This window comes from Acanthochromis polyacanthus, chromosome 20, assembly GCF_021347895.1.
Source record: "Acanthochromis polyacanthus isolate Apoly-LR-REF ecotype Palm Island chromosome 20, KAUST_Apoly_ChrSc, whole genome shotgun sequence".
Classification (NCBI taxonomy): domain Eukaryota; kingdom Metazoa; phylum Chordata; class Actinopteri; family Pomacentridae; genus Acanthochromis; species Acanthochromis polyacanthus.
The window spans coordinates 7,651,543-7,677,545 of NC_067132.1; the positions used below are offsets into that span (position 1 = coordinate 7,651,543).

Below are 26,003 nucleotides of genomic sequence, written 5' to 3' on the forward strand. Positions count from 1 at the left end.
TGCGTTGTAGTGGAGTAGCAGGGTAAAATAGCATAAGGTAGAAATACTAAGGTAAAACTGATGTATCTTAAAAATTGTATATATTGTAAGTACAGCATTTGGTTAAAGACACTGAGCTTCATCTGGTCCTTTTTTGGTGCTGTCAAGTGCTTTTTCAGCAACAAGAAATTTATATTGCAGAATTAGTTATTTTTCATTAATGGGCCTACAAAGAAGAGGAAATATGATTTTCCTTTTAATGTTAGAATGGAGAAGAATATTAAAGAATACACAGCTGTTTAGAAATATTCTAATAAACTTCTACAGAGGTTTTACTAAGGGATCTACTAATAATCAGTCTTAACAATATCCTGATTACAACCCTGTTATCTGACAGTAAACTCATAATGTGCTATAGAGAATAAGTAGATTACTTGTTCATACAATAATTCACTCTTGCATTCTTATTTGCTGTCTTGTGGAGAGTGGGATGGAATGATACCATCCTCACTGAACTATCAAGAACTAGCTCAGCCAGCTGCTGGTTAGCTCAGCTCAGCACAGAGACAGGGAATAAGTTGGCCTTTTTCTCTGTGACTGTAACAAAATTCACCTACTAGAGCCTCTTAGTCTCTGTAAGTAACATGTTAGATCTTGTTTTTCTGTCTGGACAAAAATCAAAGTAGAAATACAACAGGTTGGAGTTTAATGAAGAGTTATGTGCGTCACTTGTTCTTCTCCAGATGTAGTTACTAGTTTTGGACCAAGAAGGCAGTTACCTTTATGCTAAGCTATGTGAACTGTCTCCTCAGTATAACTTCAATTTCCATAGTTTGGCAAAGAATTATTGTTTTCACTGTTGATTTGATCAGTGTTTCTCTGAAGCCCAAGATGACATCCTGAAGTGCCTTGTTTGTTCACAAAACAGTTTACTGTCACAGAGGAAAGAAACTCGAAACTACACTACCATTCAAAAGTTTGGCATATTTTAGAAATGTCCTTATTCTTGAAAGAAAAGCATTTTTTCAATGAAAATAACATTAAATGAATAATAAATCTAGTCTAGCCATTTTTAATGTGGTAAATGACTATTCTATATGGAAATGGCTGATTTTTAATGAAATATCTCCATAGGGGTACAGAGGAACATTTCCAGCAGCCATCACTCCTGTGTTCTAATGCTACATTGTGTTAGCTAATCGTGTTGAAATTCTAATTGATGATTAGAAAATCCTTGTGCAGTTATGTTAGCACATAAATAGAAGTGTGAGTTTTTAATGGAAAACATGGAATTGCCTGGGTGACCCCAAACTTTTGAACGGTAGTGTGTATACGCCGAAGAATCTGAAATCAGACAATTTGACTTTTTTTCTCTAGATCAATTAACTGATCGGAGTCATCAGAATAAATGATAATTAATTTTCAAGTTAACAACTAATTGATTTATTGTTGAATCTTTATTATTTATTGGACAGATATGAGCATAGTATCAATCTTCCCCTGTAACTTTCAGGTAGCAAGCAAAGAGGCACATTCCTCAGAACTACTATTTAAAATCTGTTCAGAGGAGAAGATATACAGAGGAGAGTCATAGAAGGGTATTCAAGGCCTGCAACCATATCAAGATGTCCCCATTGTTTTCCATTTAGTCTCCGTGTATACACAGTGTTTCAGCTACAGATAAAGAATGCACAGACTCAGCTGCTCTGTAAGGAACCCAGTCACTGCCCTGTACATGCTTAAGATTCATGAATTCATGTTTGAGTTTTCAGCCTGGTTGGCGCTGCTGGATGAGCGGAGTAGCAGAGACATATCCATATAAACCCCCTCCCACACCTACAGAGTCAAGATGTTAGACCAGAGTTCTGGGGAATTGGGGAGCGGCAACTGCAGCAGCCCACAGTGGGCAAAGCTGCTCACCAAGCTCAAAAACGCTCAACCTCAAAACCACAGCTGGCAAATGGAGCGATGACATCAGCGTCTCTGCACCACATTTCAGTGCACTGCATATGAGCTGCATATGTACGGCACAATGGAAAACAGACACGGCCGCAGCATTGGGGTGTTGGGTGCAGTGCAGTACGAGCAGAGTGCACTCTACGAACACAGGGAGCAGCACGAGCCTTGACCTTCAGTGAGACTGAGCAGATGCCAGTGAGTCACAGGCCAAATTAAATAACATGTCTTTTCCAAACTACTGTAACATGGCAGTTACAACATCTCATATCACTTCTTTGGTTCTTGTCAGGTCCAACTCCCTTTTCTTGCTTTTTCTTTGTCTTAACATGTCATGCTGTCAAAAGTCATGTTGTTTTCTGCAATCTAAATGCTTCATTCTGCTGAACAAATCTGCACAAGGGAATTAAAATAACTGTCGCTTTGACTCTATTAAGCCATTATGGATATATTTTCTCCATACAGTACTGGCCACAGGACATGTAAAGTCAACCACTGGAACAATGGCTGACTTTACAGGAAAACAGTCCATCAAGGAGGTAATTCAAAGTGGAGCTGACTTTATGTAAACATGGTTGTTATTGTTGGGTGCATATTAGCAGCTGTGATCAGTCAAGATGACCATTACAAATAAGTTGGAGGACTTATTTCAATGGTCAGATACTAAGACCACCAGCCTCTTTTATTTTCAGGGGGATTCAGTTATAGGCAACATCTGTGTCAATATTATGCAGGTTTTAGGGTTCTCCGCTCTTTTTAAGAGGTGGAGAAGGACTTTCATCTCTGAGGGCTTGGAGCCAGATGGGCAGAAAGTGGGTTTTGGCAAGACTAACAAGAGAACTGAAAAATTACAAATGAAATGCTGTAAATACATTTTTATAATAACAACAGAAACAAATAAAGTTACTCTTACTTTGCAAAAAAAAAAGAAGAAAAGAAAACACTGGCAAATGATTCTTATCAGGTAAGATCTGAGGTTTGCAAGTAATGACTACTTTGAATTATATATAGAAACTCTCAGTTGGGACAACCTGGGACCAGTGAACTTTGGCATTTAGCCTGAAACAATTACATAAAAAACAATCAGTTATCAAAACAGATGCCAATTTTTACCTCATACATTAATTAATCAGCTGATACTTGAAGCTCTGCATAAGTTAATAGAAAGACAGCGAGTTAAGGAAGGTTGACATACATATTTTTATCACATCTTATATAATTTATGACCTGTGCATGCAGCAAAGGCTACTGTATTAAACAGTTACACGCATACAGAAAGAGATATGTGGAGATGATGATAAGCTTACATACATTTTTATTTGCAAGTAACCTTCACAGGCTGACATTAATCACTGTGATGCCAATTAATCACATGTCAGTCATTACAGAATGCAAATTTTGTAAGAGTGTAAGATTGTGTGGTATGCAGGGATAGATAGATGGATAGATAGATGAGTATGTCTTGAAACAGTGAGAGTGGAGTGACCTTATTGCTGAGCAGGATCCAGCTGCCTCCCGGCTGGATCGGAGCTGTAGAGGGCTGTTCCCTCACAGTCCGAGCAGAGCGGCGGCAGAGATGAGCGTCGGGACCAGGCGGCAACGCAACAACGCATTTCACAGGTAAACGTGGCTCCAGGTCGAGGGACACTCCGCCTTTCACTCGGGCATTTGTTGGGCTTGTGTTTTGTTTTTTTCAAGACTTGAGCTGTGGAGGCAGCAGCTGTGAGGAGGCAGACAGCGCATCTGCTCTGCCTTTAACATTTCCAGCCGTTCCTCAACTTGCAGCCGAGCCGCGCCAGATACCTCCACTGCCCGACTGCCTGTGGTCCTCTGCCGGGGCTGGAGGTTCAGGACAGGCGCCGGGACTCTGCCAGGACCCTGCAGTAGAAGGCGAAGCAGTGGGAGGACGGTGGGCTTTATTTTTTTAACTTGAAGCGAGTGCGGTGGCAACCGCCTCTGTGTGCGGACGCGCTCCGATCAGCTGAAGGTTAAAGATTGCTGATGGAGCTAGCAGGCTAGCGTTAGCTGCGCTGTGAGCCGCTCTGTGTGCTGAAGAAAAGAGGCCAAACTCCGTTCAAATTACGCAGTTTTATGTATCCTAGCTGACACGTAGAGATTTATTTTGAGATTAACTCTAATTGAGGACTTAAGTGAAATACTGCAGCCATGGGTGGTATTCAGGAAGGAGTCTGTATCACTTCAAACAACTATTACTTTAATCCAGTTTTAACTTGTAGAATTGCTTTTCCTTGAATTTCTTCACTGATGTGACGTCCACGGTGATGGGCTACACCAGGCAGCTGGAGTTACAAAACAGAGCTCTCATTGAATTACAGTCTGCATAGTGGGTCGTCCAAGCGCCGAATTCAACCGAGCACAACAACATATCCCAATAAGAGGTTAAGTCTTATTAAAGCAGGTCTGACTCAACGAAACCGTAAACAGACAGATGTTTTAACGGAATGTCGCGTGGCTTCTCCCCACATCTGTGAACTGCGCGCATCGGGGCTAGGCTAGTATGCTACGACAGCATCCTGCAACGGAACCAGCGGGGCTAGCATTATGCCAAGCCGTCAATCATTTCATAACGACACGATGACAACACTCGGGTCCGGTAATGTGCAGCTCTAGGTTCTGCTCAGGTGCTGAGGAGAACCAAATGGTGATGGAAATGAGCTACAAACAGCCCCTGGCAAATGGTCTGCCAAGTTTAGGTTGCTTTGATGTTTGCATGTTGTCACTCTGTCACACCTGCAGCATGTTTGCATGATGATGGCTGCTGCTTGACCTCCCTTCTCCTTCCCTCATGCAGCCTCCTGCACGCACTGTCTGATAACCTTGCACGAATGTGCAGCCGGCAGCTATCCTGCTGTCAGTTTGCAAAAACAGGTAAACAGTGTGATTTATCTTCTAGTATTGGACGTTGGACTTAAACGTTTTTACTGAGTGGTTTTATTTAATGGCCTACGAGGCTGGATGGTATAAAACAGTTGCCTCTGCTCTGCACTTTCCTTATACCTCAAATTATGACCCAGTGTTTGCAGTGGCTCAGTGGCTTTAATTTTAGAAGGTCTTGCACATAAATTGTTACTGACAGTGAGGGACCTCTAGAGGCCAAATTGCCAGTATTTTTACCTGACCAGTTCAAGTTGAAGATTTTGTTATTACCTCGTTTTTACAGCTTTGCTCTTAAAAGTGTATGTGGGCCATATTTATCCCATCAGATCGCTCACATTTGGCCTCCTTTCAAGTCTGATTGTTTTTGGTAGTGCTGTTTATGACAGTACTATTAACATTTCCCAGGACTGATCTGTTCCTTCTTGCAAGACCTTTCATAGCTCAGTGAGCTTACATGGAAAGCTGTTAGGAAATGTCAGCAAAGAGACATTTTCTAAACTCTGGAGTGTGCTGGCGTTGTAGACAACGGGAGCTGAGCAGTTTAAGCTAAAGCCCACACCAGCACCAGTGAATGTGCATTTTCACAGGAATGGGTAAGGAAAAGTGTGTGTGTAAGGGCATGCATGTTACGTGGTAGGTCTTTCACACATCCTTGAGATTGGGATGGTGTGGGAATGCAAGGCCGTGCTAGAAGCCCTGAGGAGGGGGGTGTGGAGCATGGTGGGATGGGGAGTGTATTAAGAAGGGAAGCAGCTCATTAATTCCTTCCAGCAGAAGGAGGAAAGGGTTGGTCAGCAAAACTGGAGAGGCCCTCCACGGCTATGAAATGAGTCACCAGTTCAACTTTCAGGAGTGGATCAACAAGCCAGTGATTCGTGAGGTCAGGGACAACTTCCTTTTCAGGAATTGTGTGTGTATGTGTGTGCATTAATCATCTTTTTCTAGAGAGCTCCCCCCCTTTCGCTGTTAGCCCTCAACATCATTTCTAGGTCAATTGCATCAAGAAAATGAGTATTTGCTGCTATTGGGTAGCTGTAGGCAAACCTCTGAAAGTCATCTGATGTTTGCCTGGCTACAGGGATCCCCTCTGAGGTCTTGCCTGATGTCACATGGTGATGTCAGAGCAGAGGTGACGCAGGCAGGAGGAAGGCTGGTGGATGTAGCCAGCCAAAAACGTGTGAAAGCTACTGACATCTGCCAGTGTGCCTCTGAGAGTGAGAATCGTAGACATGAATAGAAATAGAATGCACGCTGGGTGTATCTGCTGTTAAATCCTGGCTGGATGCGATCTGGCAGATGCCCGTATGTTTGGCAGGTGACTCGAACTGCCTGCTTTGTGATTTCTGTGTAACAGTTTTATGCCAGTGCATTGATGAAGCCCTTAAGATAACCTGACTATTCATTTTCATGTGTTTATAGAGTAGGTTTCCACATTCATCAGCTATCTGTCGTGACAGCACTCTGGTTCCCCTGTGTGCGAGAGTCTTTTCATCCCAACTGTAATGGACATTATAGTCATTTGTCAACAAAATCCTATCCACTGTCTGTAAATGTTACTCTCTTGATGTGCTTAAGCTTCCTCGATGATGCATGAGTTGGATTCCATGTTAGTGAAAATGTTAGTTCTGCTGGATTGTTTACTACCTCTCCCTCTATAATACTGAGCAGGAGGCATGCAGAGTCCACATCTGATTAGCAGAAAGCCAGAGTGTGCTAACCCTTTGATCACTGTGTTTCTGGCTGATAAACCATGCCACTGTCATCTCAAGCAAGTCCCGGACCTTGACAGACACTAATTACCATGAAGCCAGTTTGGCAGGCTCAGAAGCAGCACGGGCTGGGAATAGTTCAGTGCAGGTGAAGCCTACTGTGAAGCCATGTGGATTAGCATGCTTAATAATCTCTCCTTTATGACTTTTTTTCTCCTCTCATTTCAAATGATCATTTTCAAACACTGGCATGAGCCTCGAATCTCCCTCCACATAGGATGCATTCAGCTGAAGAAAATCTCATGACGTCAGATGGCTACATTTGAGCTGAACTGAGCTAAGCCTCGCTACACAATAGAAAATGAGTCCATTGACACAATTACCGTCACATTGTCAGTGTCTTACTGGTTGCTATGTGCATTAATGAGCTATCAGCTATACTGTTCTTGTGCATGAGCCAGTTGTTGAAAATTTCCTTTGGATTGAAACCACTGACGCTGCATTAAACTCACAGGACAAATGTTTGGCTGGACTACTTCTTGACAGTCTGAAATGAATCAGAACCAGACCATAGTGTTGCAGACTGTGATGTGTTGGGATATGGAGGAATAAAAACACCCCCACCTCCTTCCCCAAAATTCCTGACCCCTTTCTCCATCCCATCCTGCCTTTGATTTTTCTGCCAGTGGAGTCTGACTGTAATAAGTTTTGGACTGAAGCAATGCAGCGGGAATATCTTAGCAGCCCACATGCTATTGTCTGTGAGCTGCCATTCACAGAAGCAAAACAACTGTTGCCATGGGTTATGCTCAACAAAATAATGTTTGTGGGTGTTTTTTTGGCTAAACCTTTCCGCATGAGCTAATTGACTCACAATGCACAGGCCCTGCCTGTTGCTACCAGGAGGGTGTGTTTCCTAGAGTGAGCACATGGGTTGCAACGTGGTGGTGAGCTCTGTTTTGTAATGGATAATGAAATCTTTTTGTTTTGTGAGAGATGTTAGTTTACAGCCTTTATTTTTCATTGTTGCAGTAGGTCATAATTTCCCTAAACTACAGTGGCTGCTGAGCCCAGTGGGATTTTCCTGATGGATGGCGAGTGTCCAGAGGGCACATAGCTCCCCAGATAATATGCCCACACTTCATGTTGCTGAGTTACAGTCCTACCTGAAGTGGAGTGCACAGAGGGTCACTCTGGGTAAAATATGGCTTGAGGTTGTTCAGGCTGTTTATTCCTCTGGCCTCAGCCAAAAACAAGCCTTCAACCTCTTTCCCCAGGACAAACAGGAGCCTGCAGAGAGCCTGATTGGAAACATTTGCGACATCGTCGGTTCTCCTCCGTCCCCACGACGACGCACTTCCTCAGGAAGAGAGACGGCCCCTCCGCTGGACACAGTGATGTCACATAGATAAACAATCTGCAGAGCATTGCTGTTTGCTGAATGTGATGGGCTGTCATCCCTGAGAAACCCCTGTGCGCACACAGTCCTAACAGATGCAGCCCAGAGACTTGCCAAGTACACACCCACTCGGGTCAGTTGTTACAGATCCAAGGAGACTGGGAACAATGTGCTGGAGAGGTGCGGCTCTTGTGGAATATTTTAGGAAGCAGGCTTATCGTCTTTTTGGTTCCAGGCTCTAGTGTTTGAGGTTTGAGATTTCTTTTGTTGTGGTGCCTTTATGCTGAAGCCTGTTAAATCCAGATTTGTTTTCATCCGTAATGCTTCACTTTAAGCGAGAATGTACTCTTAACACGTCTGTGTCTTCATCGGGACAACTTTAATCACGGGTACTCAGTGTGTTTTGAGTACAGTACACAAAGTCCTCTGTTTTCTGCTTCAAACTCGTTATACAGTCTATATTTTCATAGACTTTCCCAACTGTTTACTGTTTGTAAAGTTGTTTTTTTATGTAGACTGAATTATTCAGCTAACCTTTACCATGTTAGGCCTGTAGTCCATGCATCGAGCTTGGCTGTTTACTAACACCCTCTAACGCTGCAGTTCTGTCCTCCCCGAGGCCTGATTTAAGTCTCTGTCCTGCATTGTCTGCCACCCATGCGTCCCTGTGCTTCACTTCCTCCCCACCTCCTCACCGTGCCCTCATCTCAGCTGGGCCATGAATAAGAAGCTGACACCAAACTGTCAACCTGCAAGCCGTCATGCCCCTGCAGCCTGCCGGTGGTGTAGCCACCAGTAAGAGCACAGACCCCCCCACCACCACCTCACACAGCTAAAATAAAATGCTGTTATCTGTTTTTATTTGAACAAACCATGGCCTTGACAAAAGTTCAGTTGACCTCAAAAGCACCAGTCTTATATGTTTCATGAAGGATGTGACAGTAGTAGTGTACAGTGGCTCATTAGAGTGAGCGTGATGTGAGGAGGCCAGCCTTTATGTGCTTCTGTTTATTTTTAGCTCACTTAGCAGCATATGCTTACCATAAACTATAGCATGAAGTTCTCTCTTTGAGTGAGGCATGTCATTAAAAATACAGCAGATCAGCCCTTTTTTTTCCAGTTGCCAAATCCAAGAGCCAGCAATGCCAACGTCCTTTTTCACACAAGAAGGCATTGTAGTGAAACACAATGTTGTTGTGTTTTGGGGGATGAAAGCTGGCCATTGTTGCGTACCGTTGCTTGAGTCCGAGGTTTTATTTGATATAAAATGGGTAATTCCATTGCGTAACAGCATTAGGGGTATTTAAACAGAGCTTGTCATGGGAAGGAAGGAGCAGGGGTTGAGGGGGTGGGGGGTTAGAGCAGGTCACTTTACAGGAGGAAATCCTCACTTTTACTGATGATGGAGATAATCCTCATTTAGTGATGACACCAGGAGCAATTGACTCAAATGAAGGATTTAGGTATATTAGAGAGCATATGAATGTTAAGACAGGTTAATATGCAAATATCATGACACAAATGAATTATCATATTATTGAAGCCCTTGACCTCAGGCTGACTTAATTAAGTCTTTGCCTGGTTGAAGTGATAGGCCTCATCTACAGGAAGGCAAGGGGACTGATACCAATCGGATTGTGATCTCAGAGTGTGATTTGTGTTTCTCTCAGGCTGTAGGGAGATCTTAGTTTAAAGTACAGAGGAAAAAGAAGACTGAAGATTCTCAGTCATCCAGGTAATAGTGTATCTAAAACCTGGGCAATTGGAGAAAAAGTTTAAAGAAGAATCCATGAATATTAAGTGAGTTTAGGTAGCTAATCTGTAAAGACAAGCATTACCATCTTCGACTGCATTTTTGGCATTTTCAGTATTTCTCAGACACAGTGTGATTTATTGAACATCTTCACTGGCCTGTTTCCCAGCACAAGTTCAACTGAAGTTCATGGAATAACAGTCAATAAAATTTGTGTATGCTCTAGGTCTGCATCCTCATCTTGAAGCAAATGAAGCAAACCAAAATCCATTCTCATTGTAATTATGTTGCTCACAAGTGGCAAACTCAGAACCACCTTCTTCTTGAGATTACTCAAAACACAAATGGAAGGAGTTAAACTCAACAAGAGTATTAACTGGGTAAGTGCCAAGAGTCAATCCTCCAAAACTAACAGGTTTAAGGTTTTAAATTAAAAAGATAATCGCATTAGAGAGCCAGACATACGAAGAGAGTGGCATTTCACGGTCTTGGATTCTTTTAATCACCTAGTAGGCTCTCTTAGGGTTCAGGTACAAGGTGGAGGGAAGGGAGGACTGAGAGAGGTAGTGATGCTGCCCTCTGAGTCAGGACTCCTTTTATAGATGGATTTTTTTTCTTCTCTATGGGCCTGTCATGGCTAAACAAATGCTAAGAAGCAAAACAAATGCTAATCTGTTTGCAGTTGAATACATTTAGGCGAGGCTACATGGGCCGTCAGTTTTTCAGAAGCAAAAACAAGCAATTTGGCTCTGCCATTTAACAATCAAAGTGTGATTGGCTTTTAAACCGTCTGAACAGCATTTGATTCTGGCAACGACTCTCACAGTGCTGTTCCTGTATGCCATTTCTTATTAAGGACAGCCAGGTTGTTGGCAGTCTGTTCCAGTAGAGAGTATTGAATGAGTGGGCTGCAGCAGCATCTGTCCTGTTGACAAGGCAGCAAGCATGACTTCATCAAGGGCATTACATCATGAGCAGATGCACACTGGGCATCATCAATTCAATTTCTCATCAGTCCCTCATATTAATACTTGTAGACATTTTTGGGCACAAAGAGACTTGCGGTATTGCAAAATTCTCTCAAGTGTCTCTATCCATAGATCTATAGAGCCCAAGCTTGTTTGGTTTGGTCTCACCATTGTGGAGCTGTTACTGACTGAATTTTGGAATGTTTTTCAGATAGAAATATAAAGGGGACTTAGAGTGGTCCATTTTGTGGCATCTTGAGCAACTATTCAAGCTTAGTTCTTGCACCACAGACTGAATATGTACTGTAAACTGTAAACTGAAGCCATTGAGTAAGTGCCTTAAACCTGTTTTCTTTCTAACAGTCAACAGGGGGCAACTCTTAATTGTATAGAAACCTGCAAGAATGCAACTATACTTCTTCTTTGATTTGTTACCTCAGGAAATATTTTTTCTCAGAATTTTTTTCTGCCAAACACTGGAATTGGTGTCAAAAAATCCTTATCGGTCAGGCCCTACTAAACAGCACGTTTGCCCTCTCGGTGGGAAATTTGAATACAAAAAAGACCCAAGACAGAACAGTTGACCGACATCCAGTAATACGAACACTCTGCAGGAAGGAGTTTTCATTTCACCAAGCACTTCCACCTAAAGCACCACATTAATGCAAAGCATGCATTAGTCTGAGATTTAACATGAACCTTTAAAGGTGTTTAATAAACACTTTACATGTTGAGTGATCAGTATATTCTCTTCTTTCTTGAGTCTGTTTGCGCATGCAAAATGAAACATGATTAATTTAGATTAAAAATTAATGATACTGATCGTGATTAATCAAAATTAATCCACAGCAACCCTGTGATTAATCTGATTTAAACAATTTTATCATTTGACAGCACTAATTTAAACACTTCTAATTAGTATTTTCTTTATTAAATAAGATGCCAGTCCATTTGTCTGTTAATTGTTTGGTTTAGAAAATTTTGAAATCCATTTAGCATTTTCCCTCTGCCTCAGGTGATTTTTTTGTTTGACCAACATTCTAAAATCAAATTACATTCAATTTACAATTTGCGAGAGCAAGAAAATTGCCAAAAATTCACTTTGAAAAGCAGAAAATATTGAATTCAGTAAATAACTTAAAGTTTGTCTCAGGTTGTTGATTTTACCCTTAAAAAATAATAATTTTCTGCATTAAAATGGCTTAGCTGTTACTCTACGCCATTATTATTAAAATGCACCTTCCCCTTCCTGCAGCTTGAGCACACCAGCTCACTCACATCTGTGATCACAGTGCACAACTACTCTACACTACACCATGGCTGGCTGTAATGTTGGAAACAAGCCATACATGTTAGGGGAAAACAAGCTTTCTGAAGAAAAATGACACAGAAATTCCTACTCCATATATAGTCAAGATTGATTGTTTTTGCTTATTCTTGATGTGTTTTCCAGTGTACAAAACAACAACATGTACACAATAACAAGATTTTTAAAAATTCACCACAAGGGGTATGCAAATAATCGATTGTTGATTAATTTTGTGTCAGTTCCTAAATTGACAGATCATATTAGCGTCTGTCAATTCTGATTTTTTTCTGCTGTATACACTACCAGTCAAAAGTTTGGACACACTTCTCATTCAGTGTTCATCCATCCATCATCTATACACCGCTTTATCCTCACTAGGGTCACGGGGGGGTGCTGGAGCCTATCCCAGCTGACTCGGGCGAAGGCAGGGGACACCCTGGACAGGTCGCCAGTCTGTTACAGGGCTACATATACAGACAAACAGTCACACTCACACCTACGGACAATTTAGAGTCATCAATTAACCTCAGCATATTTTTGGACTGTGGGAGGAAGCCGGAGTGCCCGGAGAAAACCCACGCATGCACAGGGAGAACATGCAAACTCCATGCAGAAAGGTCCCAGGACCCAGGCCGGGATTTGACCCGGGGATCTTCTTGCTGCAAGGCGAAAGTGCTAACCACGATGCCATTGTGCAGCCCTCCTCATTCAGTGTTTTGTATTGAATTATTTTCTACAGAAACATCAAAAGTATAAAAGAATACATATGGAACAAGAAAAGCACTCAGAGAGCACAGCACTCCGCCAAGGCTGCTCAGTTGACATATCGTTTCCAACGGATGAAATCTTCAATAAAAAAAGACCTTGCGCTGGCACAGGCATGTGTTATGCATGTGCATGTTATGTTTTTATACCGGATCATGTGTAAACTACTATTTTAAAGATCTGTTAATCCGTCCATCAATTTTGGCAAGACTTTGTTTTGCTAGTCTTAAAATAGCTGTTTCCTCCAGGCTTTTATTTTGAAGGCGTATTTTGAATGCTATGGGCTTTTAGTTTGTAACAATTCCAGGGGCACAGGAAGTATTTCTCTAAGATGAGGTTTCGTGACATGACGAAGACGCAACCGAAAAGACGTTGTGCCGGCAGCTATATCTGACAATGGGAAATCCCGAACAAAGCCGTGGACTTTATAAACCGCATCACTGCCAAAATGTAGTCACCTGGTCCTTGTGTCATTTCTGACTTTCCCTGAAAGCTTCATCCATATCCATTCGTTCCTTTTTGAGTAATGTTTCACACAGACAGACAAACGAACACCGCTGTTCCTTGGCAGAGTAATTATTTTTGATTAGCAATCTAATCTAATCAATCTACTACGTGGAATTATGTTGTAAACAAAGAAGTGTTAATCTTCAGTACTAAACTACAATGTAGAAAGTAGCACAAATAAATGAAGCATTGCGTGAGAAGGCGTGTCCAAACTTTTGACTGGTAGTGTACATGGATTTGACATTCTTTGTTTTTCATTATGGGTTTTGGACTATCTAAACCCCAATCCAACTTTGAGATTCATTCAGTGCATACATCAGAAAAAATGTTCCCATCTTTTCTGATTATAACCACAAAATACTTTTGAAATGCGGAGATGAACAGAAGAATACAATTCCCCAGTTGCCTCACTGATGCAAAACATGAGCAGTGGAAGGCTGCTAACAGCCACCTGACAGCCACTGTATGGAAGTCTGCAGGGAGCCACTGTAAACAGTGACATTTTGTGTTTTCACTGCAGCACCAGCAGCTCTCTGAAACTCCTGTCGCCATTGATGATCATGCTATTGTGGGTGGTTTTTCAGGGTGTTTGTTTACCTCCTGCTCCTCTGCTGTTCTGGACCATGGACCGTTTTGGTGCTGTCCGAGTAAAATGGAAAGAGGATTGTTGCTAGGAGCACAGGAGAAGAGAGGAGGGAGGGAATGGCTGCTGGGAAGGCGGGAGATACCGGTTTTGTCGTGGCGACTCAGAATGTGGGTTCTTTTTTGTTTTGTGCTCTCAAGTGTCCACAAAGGTTGGAACCCTTGACAAAAACTGGACACGGGTAGCAGCAATAATGGTTTTATCGTCATCTTCTTTTCTCTGTCTGCCTTCTTGTCTCTTCATGTCGTCCCTCTCTTTCTCTTTTTTCCAGTGATGGCCTCAGCTGCGCAGCTGTGCCGGTGATCCTGCCGCTACACGTAGGGAAGAAGCAGAGACGCCTTGACAACCGACCTACCTTCCGCCCCCTCTAACAAAAATACAGCAGAGAAAAAAAGAATACACACCAGCATAAACAAATGCGACCATGTACAGCGTAGAGGACCTCCTCATCTCTCATGGATATAAACTGCCCAAGCACCCCACCTCCTCCACTCCTACACCAGCCCCTGCATCCTCGTCCCACCAGCCTCCCTCATCCTCACCGCCATCCTACAGCAAACACCAGGAAATACTCGAGAACAGGCCTGGCCCCAGGACAGTGAATGGCTATGAAAGAGGCCCTCTGGTGCCCTATGGGAACGGTGGTGGAACTAGGCAGCCCCAGGTGTATGATGGCAGCTGTCCCAACAACAACAACGAACTCAGGGACAGGAGCCAGCCAAGACGGGAGGGTGAGAGCCGGAGCCAAACTGACACCCACTCCTTAGGAGAATCCCTGACCTCAGACAGTGGGTAAGACATGATTAAGTTCAGTGACGAGGTCCTGTTCGGCCCTTTTACATGTCCTGTCTTAATTTTGCTTATACTTGCCCTTCATTGAATCGTGATGTCATCATTTGTTCTCATGGTGCTCTGATAAAGCAGATAAATGAACTGAAATAACTCAAGAACATCACATCGTAAATGGAACTGCTGCTCAGTGACTCCTGCCATTTCTAGATTCTGTTCTTCCCCTTGTGTGCATCTTCCTCTCATTTCTTCTGTATTCCCCTTTCTCCTTCTCTTCCCAATCAAGTTTTGGCCAGAGGAGGAGGGATAATATGTGCTAGAGTCTTAATCTCCCACATGGGACCTTGGAGTTGTAATCAAAACAGCTTTTGGGCAAACCTATGTGCCCCATTTGAGCATGCCCAGTCTTACACACACAGGTTGCCAAGTTTGTCAGGATACCCCCTTCCCCATTCTGCCTTCATACATAACCAATAAGCCTAACTGGCTTCCATTGTTTCACAGTCATTTTACCTGCTTACATAATGCATACCCATCAATAATACAGGATTCATATAGGGCTTATTTAAATATGTATATGAACGATAGGCTATATTTAGCGCTGTGTGGAGTTATGCAATTGAAACCCTCTCGGGTAAGGACTGTATGATAGAACGTATGATATTTCCGGAGATAGTGCCCGGAAACAGCAAGGCTGTTCCTGTTTTTTTAAGGATTGTTTAGTTTGCCTATTTGCACGAGTTCTGGGGGTTAGTGTGCTGTAACTGAGACAAAGTCAATACAGATGTTCACTTGTCCACACAATTAGGCAGGCTTGTCAGATTTTTTTCCCCCTTTCCTTACATTTTATTTGGATGACTTTTTTCCCCCCATAATCCCTTTTAGCTACAGCCAGTGACGGAGCATCTCAAAATAGTCAGATGACCTTGAATAATGTCAGTGGTTGTGTTCGTGTTTTTTTCATTTTTCATTTCTATTCTTTGAGACAAGTAATCTGCATTTTCATGTCGCAGCTCTGCCAGTGATATCAGAGGATTCTATTGGGAATGTGGGAATTGCTAAGACATATGTTCTGCAATTTTAGTCTGTTGTTTGTTCATCCCTCTTTTTTCCCCTCATCCAAATCCGTTTTGCCTGGCAGCTTTAGTTTAGATAAGGAACAGGCCTATCTTGGCACTCCCACTAGGCAGTGCTACTTAGACCCAATTAGACTAATGATGGTAACGCATCTTACATGAGATATCCTCAAATTTAGCAGATTGCCACAGCTAGCCCCCATCCCTCCTCCTCCAGCAAGCGTCCCTGGTCAGTGATGATCATGGATGGAAATGTCAAGAACACTGAGCGGCCTCAGCCTCAAGGGGGAGTATGTTTGTGCTTGCATCTTGTTTACGTTGTCAGTCAGTCTGTCACTCCACAAATAGCTTGAAATGATCAGGCTGCATATAGAAACCAACTGTGTCTTGTTGTAGTCCATCAGGTCTGCAAACATCTTCTCAGAGACATAGTGGAAGCTTTCCTTACACTCATTTTCTCGGATTAAGCTCTAAAGAACAGCAATTCAAAGACTATCAGTGGAACGTCCTCAAAATTTTGATCTGTTTTGGAGGACATCTGAGACAAACAGCCAAAGTTTGTCACTGTGTAATGTGTTCATTATGCCCCATAGAAAATCAGTTACAAACACTTCACTGCTACTCATGGTCATCTGTCTCCATCTAGTGGGAGATTCTTTCTTAGTTTTTATTGAATCTGTTCACTGACTGTGATCTCTTGCCCGTTATCTTTTTCATGGCCCCCATTTGGATAGGCTCCAACCCCTCTACAACTCAAATGAGAATTAAGCGGTGTGTAGATAATGGATGGATGTTGTGATTATTTACTTACTTTTATGCTTCAAAGTGCCCATAACTTTGCTCAGTTTTATGAAGTATCTAACGATATTGCTTTGGCTCGTGTCTAAATAAGCTATAACACAAAGGATTTGTGTTCAGGTTATCTTGGTATCCATAACTGGAGGCACTCACAGACAATCTCTTTTGAAACAAATTCACAATGCGTATGACAAAATTGACAAAAGAATCTTTGTTTTTCAGATTGTCTGGGCTAGAGAGTGTCAAAAACCAAGCCCAGTGCTGGAAAGACGTGTGGGGTTTTAGTCATTACCCAACAAGCTTTTCATATGAAGCCTAATGACATCTTTTATTTGTATGTTTCTTTGCAGGTTTTGTGATGGCACCAGAGGTCCTCAGTCACAGGCCAAGGATGTGTCCTACTGGAGAAGGAGAGGTCAGGACTTCACAGTGCTGCTGGACTATGCTGACTTCAGAGACCCCCATGGAGGGGGACAGGGGGGTTACAGTAGGCCAGAAGGGCCTCAACAAGCAAGAGGCCAAGAGCTGTCTGCAGAGGAGCGTCAGAGGGCTGCTCAGGAGAGGCAGCGATGGGCAGCCCAAGCCCAGGCGCAGGCCCATGCTCAGGCTCAGGCCCAGGCCCGCTCTAGAGAGAGGGAAGTTGCTCTCCATCAGTGGAGGATGGCATCTGAGAGGAAGTGTCAGAGTCTGGGGACAGATGAATGGCGTCCAGCTGTCAGCTTTGCACGCCAGCTGTCACAGAGTGAGGGTGAGCGTTGGGCACAGGAGCAGCAACGGCTACATGCCAGGACACCAGAGGGCATGGTCGTCCATCCCAGGACCAAAGCCAAATCCCAGTCCCTGCCTAGGATGCTACAGCCTGAGAGCCTGCAATTTGTGGACATATCTTCGTCTGGTCAGGAATTGTACAGGCGTGTCAATGGCCACCCACTGTCACACTACGATCTTTACAGGGCACCCCGCTGGCCAGAAAATGGCAGGCCGGCTAGCGCTAACCAACTCTCAATGACACCAAAGCCCCGCTTCACCCGACCTCCCAGACCTCCCTCTTATGAAATGCACCAGCAGATCAGGGGAAGCTGTGAGGTGTTGTCTGGCAGAGACTCAGCCATTTCCCAGGCCAGAGACAGAACACCACTTCCTATATCAAGGACAGGTGACCCCCAACTGGACTACTTATCCCAGGACTCTGGACCGCCAGGATACATCCCTCCCCCATCATATAAAAGAGCTCCTATAATGGGAGGAGGGCGCCGGGGATATGGTGACTTTGCAGTCGACTACAGGTAGATGAGGCCTTTTTCTAAAAAAAAAAAAAAAGAAGAAGAGTTAATTCAAGACTTTACAAGTGAAGCTTCTTGATGCATGCATTTGATATAATGACTGAAAATAGCAAGCAATGGCTAATATAACTTGTGGGCCATAACAATATGTAAGTCACTTTTACATTACATAGACAAGTTTTGAATATGGATTCTAATTTTAGTTTTATATTACTAACATTCAGTTGGACTTATTGAAGACGCTGTAGTGTTCTCTTTGTATTGATTTCAGAGAGTGGCTAAAAGAAGTGATATGTGCAAAGATATGTAATGAATTTGTCTTAAATTATTAGTAATGAAGTATATGAACATTCTGAAATATTTGAGACCACCTACAATATATTTTTTTAAACACAGCACCCAAGCAAGACCGTGGTAGATCTCTTTGCATGGGGTTCATTAACATACAATAACAATGAAGAGACTGCAGTTAATAGCTCACCATGTGCAATGAATATTTCTGAACAGACATTGGAATAGAGTGTATAATACTAGTTTGGCTGAAACAACTTGAATTACTTTTGAAGTCTACAGTATTTTCATTTTGAAATCTGTTTTGCTAAAATGCAACTTTGTAATTTTTACTCTTAGGTACAGAGGGGATGTGTATCAGCAGATACAAGTGGCTCCAGATGGATCTCACTGGTTCACCAGACATGCAGTGGGTTCCTGGCCTGATCCCCAGCGAGAGAGAAGCATGTCCAGTCAGAAGCAGCTTTACCCTGTGTACACTACCCAGGACCACCCTGGTGGAGGGGTCCAGTATATTCCCTTTGATGATCCCCGTATCCGCCATATTTCCTCAGCTCTGGGTGGCAACTCCCTGACAGATGCTGACAAGATACGCCACATCCGTAATGAGCTTCCTAGCGTCACCGTGTCGGAGCCTGCACCCGACGACAGTGCCTTTTTGCCCCCGCCATTGGGGCCTTTCATTGCTGCCAAATTGGCTGATGATGCTAACCCGACGTCTTCTAGCGACTTCGACAATGACAATAATAGGTGGCACAGTGATTTGCACAAAGAGACTGTCGACAACTTCCCAGCACCTGACCAAAACTGCAACAACAGATATCCCAAAAACCAACGTCCTCCTCTGTCGCCCTCTTCAGCCTTTCAAGTCCCATTATCAAGAACCTCTTCTCGTCAGGGGTCCAACGCAGACCAGGTCTTTGGGGAAACCATTACCCAGGTAAAGAAAATTGCTCCAGATTCGGGAGCAGAGAACAACAGGAACACAAAGAGAAGAGTGAGTGAAACCATCTTCTGTCTTGTGTCTGTCCCTGTTCACACACCGTCCAACATTAACAAAGACTTGTCAGCTGATCAGAACAACAATGAGACAATGCCAAGCTTGACTGTCACCGCCACTGACACTTTCGCTGTAGGCCTCAAAGAGCGTCCAAACATTCGGAGCAAGTCTGTGAACGAGATGCCTATCAAATCCCACTATTCCCACTTTCACACCAGCAGTACATCGTCAATGAGGAATTACAAGAGGGCTCCATTAAGGAAGGAGATAATAGATGCCTGGGCACTCCAAGCCAGTGAAGACAAAGAGTTGTGCTATGCTGGGTCCTGGCCTGGAAACCAGTATCGTAATCAGGAAACTCAGACTGGCTCACCTTTGACAGTGGTAAAAAGTCCAGAACTCCAGAGCCCTCCTGGGGGGCAGGAGCCTGTTCAATCTGCCTCCATTACAACTACAGATAGTGGTGTGGGGACAGACAGTAAATCTTTATATGGCTACCCTATGACAGGCCAGAAAAATCTTCATCCCTCCAGTAACAGCGCCTTCTCCCGTCTCAGCCTAAGCCCAACCCAACCATCATCACTGCCACCAGCACAACAAGACCCATCCTCTCCATCCAAGGGGCATGATCAGGGAAGCCAGCAGCCATCCTCTCCTAGGAAGAACAACTGCAGTCCCCCAGAGAGTGCAGAGCAAATGGTCTTTGGTCAGTTTCTCTTAAAGCCAGTGAACCGACGACCTTGTGATGTCATTGGTGAATTGGAGACTATCAATAAGGAGATGGAAGACACAATCAGCAAGCGACCCAATGTGGCTCAGTGCACTGATGAATTTGATGGGGTGAATAGGAGACTAGCTTGGTTTAAATCAGGAGCACATTTCACTGCTGGTCCAGAACCAGGCAGGGAAGCAATCAGTCTTCCACCGTTGCACATAGAAAAGCCCAACAATATGAAAGTGAGATCAAAGTCCTTGGCTTCAACTGCAGAACTGGATTCCATGGACATGAGGAGTATTTTCTCCAGGTCACATGCCAACAAAATACCACCAACAAATGAGCTTTCCATACCTCCCAAAACAGGCCCCAGAGACAGTTGTCTTCTGTCCTCAGTACCGCCACACAGTGAGTCAAATCAGCTCTATAGACAGGACATCCCAGTCCCTCAAGAGTCCTTACTGAAGGATGTGGGGCTAACTGTCTACACAGAAACTCCTGGTGCTCCTGGAGAGCCAATGCAACGCTCACTCTCAGTCCCATCTCCACTTGATCATAAGGATCTCGGTCATTCATTGCAGCTCTCCAGGGAAAACAGAACAGCACTTGCTAAAAACAATGGTAGCCCTGAGCACAATTCAAGTAAAGACCCTGAAGCTGAGCTGAACGTGGAGAAAATAGCTAAATCAGACAGTGTTCCGCCATTCAAGGGTGAGGTGAATTTAAGTATCTGTAGGACCAGAAGTGAAAGCAGCACCTCACCTCAGAGAGATAGCTCACCACGCATCACAAAGTTGTCCAGGGAGGTTTCTTTCGTGTTTGAGAATGATGATGGTGATGAAAGGTACGCCATCTCTGAGCCTCTGACCTATAAGAATGAGTCAACAATAGCAGATAAGCACCTAGAGAACTTACTGATTCAGGAAAAGGCCAATGCTTTACCCACAGAAGACCTCAGCAATCTGTATGAAGTCAAATGTGCAAAAGGAATTCCTGAAAATGAGTCCATTGAGCAGAGGGCAGCACGAATACTGGGAATAGCTGTTCCAGTGGAGGCCTTAGGTGTGGCTGACAAGCAGTCTGATGACAGTCAGGACGATGTAGACACCACTGTCACTGACAAACAACAAAGTCCAAATGAAGAGATGCAGCAGGTGATAGGAAAGTGTGAGCATGTCACAGATGAGTCTCTGATTGTTCAGGGAGCAGATATAGAGGAGGTTAGAGAGACAGAACTAAGTGTAGACCAAGAGGAACAAGAAGAACATGACAGACAAAAGCACAGTAGCGATCACAATAATGGCGAAGACAGCCAGGGTCAAGAGACTCAGACAGTACTAGACCTGCCCGAGTTCCCACCAAGTAAGCTTACCCTGTCTCTGCCTGTCACCCCCGATGAAAAGCTAGCACTGAGTATCTGCAGTGGCGAGAAGAAGGGGCGAGGTGGAGCATGCAAACTAATTGAATCACTGCAAGATAAGCTAAACTCCTCTGCAGCTTCATCGGCTTCTTCTCTGGGCAGGTCAACCACAGACAGACGGGCCCGTCTGAAAGAACTGGACTCTGTGTCTCGAATAAGACGCCTCAGCCTCAAAAGTCCTGAATCTGAAGAAGAAGCTGATTCTCAAGAGAGAGATGAGGACACAGAGGAAACAGAAAATCAGGAAGAGACAAAGGAGGAAGTTGTTGAGCAACAAAGAGAGACAGAAGAGAAGGAGGTAGAGGAAGAAGAAAGTAAAGATAAACAAAACCCAAATGAACATGAAAATGCACATGAATCACAAGACAAGCTAGGAGATTTTAAAGAAGACTGCAAACCAAAAGAAGAGAATGAAGAGGTATTTAAGTCAGAGCAAAGAGAGAGAGAGGAGATCGAAGAGATAGATGTTGAGATTGCACTAAAAGCAGACAATGAAGGAAGTAAAGAAGTAGATGCTGAATTAAAAATGGAGGTGCCAGAAGAAGAGGTGGAGCTGAAAATTGTAGAGGATCACAAAGACAAGCCTGTAGAGACGGTAAAAGATGATAAACACACGGCAGAAGCTAGCAGAGCTGACAAGAGGCAAAATGTTGGGAGAGGAAAGTTGCCCAAACCAAAGCAGCGCACCAAGCTCCAGAAGCCTCCCTTGCTTCCTAAACCTCGTAGTGTTCCCAAGAGAGAAATAACGCTGCCAGTCAGCTTCAGCACTGGGACCTGTGGCCCCGCAAACATGGAGGATGAAGAAATGCCCTCTGTCTCAGGTGGGTGCTTAGAAATAGGAGATTAACAATTTGATATGTTTCCCACCAAAGGGAAGCATTCACATTACAGAAAGCATGTTTTTAACCATTTACAATTAGAAATACTGTTGATTCTGGCACTGTTTAGTTAGACAGTTAGGTCAGTGTCATACTCTCTACTTCCATTTTATGCAAATTTCGCGATCTGCCCAAGTCCAAAAGAGTCTGCAGAACCCCAGTGGATGTCCACATGTGACCATTTAACACAGCAACTACAGTGCAAGAGCAGCAGTGTCAGTATACAGTGCAAGGATGAAATCAAGTCTTCCAAGCAGACTAGAAAGTATACAGCTACAAGCTCATGGTGTTCGTAGCTACACGTACACGTGTCTGCAAAGGAGTGAAATTAAGCCTTTCCACCTACTGACTTTCTTTTCAAGAGTGTTAAGAGAGGATCTGTTATAATTTCATGCCTGTGTGTTCTGTCAGGACAAGGATAGCTTAGTATAGCATCAAAACTGCAACAAGAGTGCATGTAACTTAAATAAAAACTGTGACAGATAGGCTGCTTCCAGTCTCTTTCAAGAAATAAGGTAACTACCTGCTAGCTCTAGCTTTAAGCACATATCAGTCACAGCATTATAATCAACTACCTAATATTGTGTAGGATCCCGTGTGCTACCAAAATAGCCCCAACACAGGATCTCTAGAGATGCACTAGTGTTAGGCTCCATGGGAGCTATCGGTTACAGAGGGCAATGTTGGTGGTTTGAGCTTGTTCTGGATGCTTTGGATTTGGATTAGGAGAGTATGAAGGTCTGGTCAATGCCATGGGGTCTTTGTTGTATTCCTTGAGCTGTTCCTGAGGAGTTTAGGTAAACAGTGTTTGAGTGGGTGCTACGTGTATCACAAGACTGTCCAGCAGGTTTTGTTTTGTGTTTGAGGAGGATGATGCCCATAGATGACAGGGCAACAAAACATCCACATAAATGGTAGAACCCAAGGTTACCCAGCAGAACACTGTACTGTAATTTTTTAGCTCAGTTGTTGTTCACCAAGAAATAGTGCTGTGTTAACATCTCTGTATATAAATGGGTTACACTAATGAGGTCTTCTGTATTAATTAGTTGAGGAAGTGTAGAGGTGTTGGTAAGCACATTTTGGAACTTTGGAGAGAGCCAGGCTTACGGTTGCCCTTTGTTTCCAGTCTTTCTGTTGCTAGGTTGAGTACATCCTGACCCCATCTCCATGTTTCAAAAACACCTAGCAAGCGTATTTCCCAAAATGTCAGAGCTATTCCTTTAAGATCCTCTTTGGTAAGAAAAAATAAAGTCATTCTTGCTTTTTTTGTTGTCTCATCTTTTATTTCCTCTCTTTTCTCATCAGACTCCTACGATCCCAGTCGAGTGGAGAGGGTGTAACCCCTGACCACTGCCTTCACCACTGTGGAAATCTGTCTTTCTCAACTTAATAGCTTTTTCCAACAACAAAGGCTTTCATTTCAACTCATGGCTCAGTCAGCTGTGACCCCTCCAGTATTGTTACACATGACTTCTCATAGAACTGACTGTCATGGTGCTGCGAGAGCATTTTTACAGCCAAATAAAGGCACCATGGGTGCTTGTTCTCCAGGCCTTTTCAACCTCATCCTTCCATTCTCTCCACCTCTCAATAAGTTTATTTGCTCAAGCAAGCAGACTTCCCCTTTTTGAAGTTGTTTTATTTTGCTTTTAGAAAAATGCATGTCATTATTCCTGTCTGCACTTGGGCTCCTTGGTGAGCTTCAGTGTGGAAATATGAATGTAAAAGTGCTTCTGCTCAACAACAAAAGAAATGTAACAGAAAAAACATAAGACGGTAACAGTATTGCATTACAATCAGTATTATCTACACCAAATGTAAATAAGAAAAGAGATTTTATTAAGAATATAAAAAATCAGTTTAAGGCAGTTAATTGCTGAAGAAATGTATATTTTCTTATGTGTGTGAAGAAGAGACTAGATTTTTGGAAGTGTAGTGTTTGGGTGTATAACTAATAATAAAACCACTACTCTTTATTCTTATACCTGTGTTAGAGAGAATGTACTCAGAGAGCCTGGATTGCAAAGAGAAACACTGTGGTCCTTGAATAGTTTCACTCAAGAGCAATATAGTTGTCATACATAGCACGTTTGTGACATGATTTCAGTAGTAGGACTCTTATTCAAGGAGCTGATCTCATTTGCTTTAAAGCTCTATCTTTTGGTACAAGTGTTAGATTTGCACTTCTGAGATTATTGGCTTTATGTTACCAGCAAGCACCTGATAATCTCTTCAAATACTCAGAGATTACATTTGGAGCGATTCATATTTCGCACCCTCCCTACTCAGACTGAGCATCAGCAATCACAGTGTGTACCCAAAATGTCTTTTATTAATCCTCATCCTGTTCCAAAAGAAAATTGACACATTTTGTGGCATTAACAGAAGTCTTTATTTAACTGTGAGGTGTTTCCTTTGTTCGCATTGTAGTTTATGTGTGATTTCAGAAGTGCTTTTTGCAGGAAACGATAGATGTAGCTATACTGATCGCAGTGTGCCTTGTACACACTGTTTCAGTGGAGAACTTCATCTCTGTGTAACACATTCAGTGTTGTCAGTTTACAAATTCTAATTTAAACTGGAATAATGGATCAACAAATCCATTTCACTTTAATAAAAACAGAAATATATAAAGTTATTTTTGGCAATAATAGTAATATTAAGTTGAAGTTGCTTAATATTGATGCTGTATAGAACATGGCTGTTGGAATACTTATCACAGTATTTGAACATGTTCAATAATTTAATGCTGACATATCAGTGCTTTATAAGTTGTGGGCATAACTGGCAATTGGTTTACACTCACTTCACTTATGGGGTAGCAATACAGGATATTTAAAAACATACCAAACTAGACTTTATGCTATGCATTGGACATCAACATTCACTGGGTTTAATAGCCGAATTCAAAGCTAAAACTGCAATTTCTGGTTTGCTTGTTTGACCCTGTCGCTCTTTGATCCAGCTGGATTTGGTGTTAAACATGTTGGATCTGGTTGTAGACTTGCATGGAAGTGGCTCTGACACAAGTTCATCAGTGGAACCTCAACACAAGATTTTGTCTTTCTCCTGTTATCAACCCAGTACCCGTACTTCTGTGCTCCAGGTAATGTGTTATCTGGTCATTCTCATAGGTCTTTTTGTACTGCAAGTTCTTTGTAACATAATCTAGACTATTGATGCACATCTTGCTTTTATATTTTATATTTTCATACAGAGGTATGTACAGCTTCTTTTGTAAGCGCTGCATCTTTTCTCCCCCTCTTTTTTTGTGCATGTAATGCGTAAGAAGTCACATAGAAGGTGTATTTGCATATAATTGCATTTGGTACAATATAGTCTATCCAATAAACAACTGTTATATTTCATATAATGTATATTTTATTTTCAAAAGTTAAGCGACATATTTAAAACAGAACAAGGTATTTTTAGATTATTGTGAAAAGGGAACTGTTTTCGAAGGCACCGTATTTGTCTGTATTTGCTATGATCATTAAGAATGGTCAGAAATAGAGACAAGTGTGTGCTATTGTACAGTGCTGCCGACTCTTCATAAATAAAAGTATTTGCATGAAGCATTTTGCCTCTGACTTTGTTCCATGTTTCAATGCTATACACAATTATATAATTTAACTCCTGAACAAAACCTAAAGACCTAGTAAAAATTACAAGTATTTGCATTTTGCGCTGGTGGATTGTAACCAGGTTGTAAGTAGAGCTTCAGAATGAAAAACGGAGAAACAGGAGCAAGAAACAACTAGACGAGGCCCCAGTAGAGGGCAGAACCACGCCATTGCATGACACTATGTATCAATTTTGATCATCCTACGTATATCCCTTCCTACTTGATCTGCTGACCTGTAA

General features: G+C 42.8%; 1 protein-coding gene across 4 annotated transcripts; it reads left to right on the top strand.

The window, feature by feature from the left end:
- The first annotated feature begins 3,377 nt into the window (after positions 1-3,377).
- jcada (junctional cadherin 5 associated a) lies at positions 3,378-25,714 on the top strand. 4 transcript variants are annotated; one of them, XM_022192202.2, is made up of 5 exons: positions 3,378-3,555; positions 14,158-14,678; positions 16,900-17,835; positions 18,463-22,079; positions 23,445-25,714. In XM_022192202.2, exons 2-5 carry the CDS (start codon positions 14,311-14,313, stop codon positions 23,477-23,479), a joined length of 4,956 nt encoding a protein of 1,651 aa, XP_022047894.2. In that variant the 5' UTR covers positions 3,378-3,555; positions 14,158-14,310; the 3' UTR covers positions 23,480-25,714. The 4 variants fall into 4 exon arrangements, with proteins under 4 accessions (XP_022047894.2, XP_022047895.2, XP_051796758.1 ...); XM_022192203.2 differs by lacking the exon at positions 3,378-3,555 and adding an exon at positions 3,586-3,844; XM_051940798.1 differs by lacking the exon at positions 3,378-3,555 and adding an exon at positions 4,374-5,713.
- Positions 25,715-26,003: the final 289 nt, after the last annotated feature.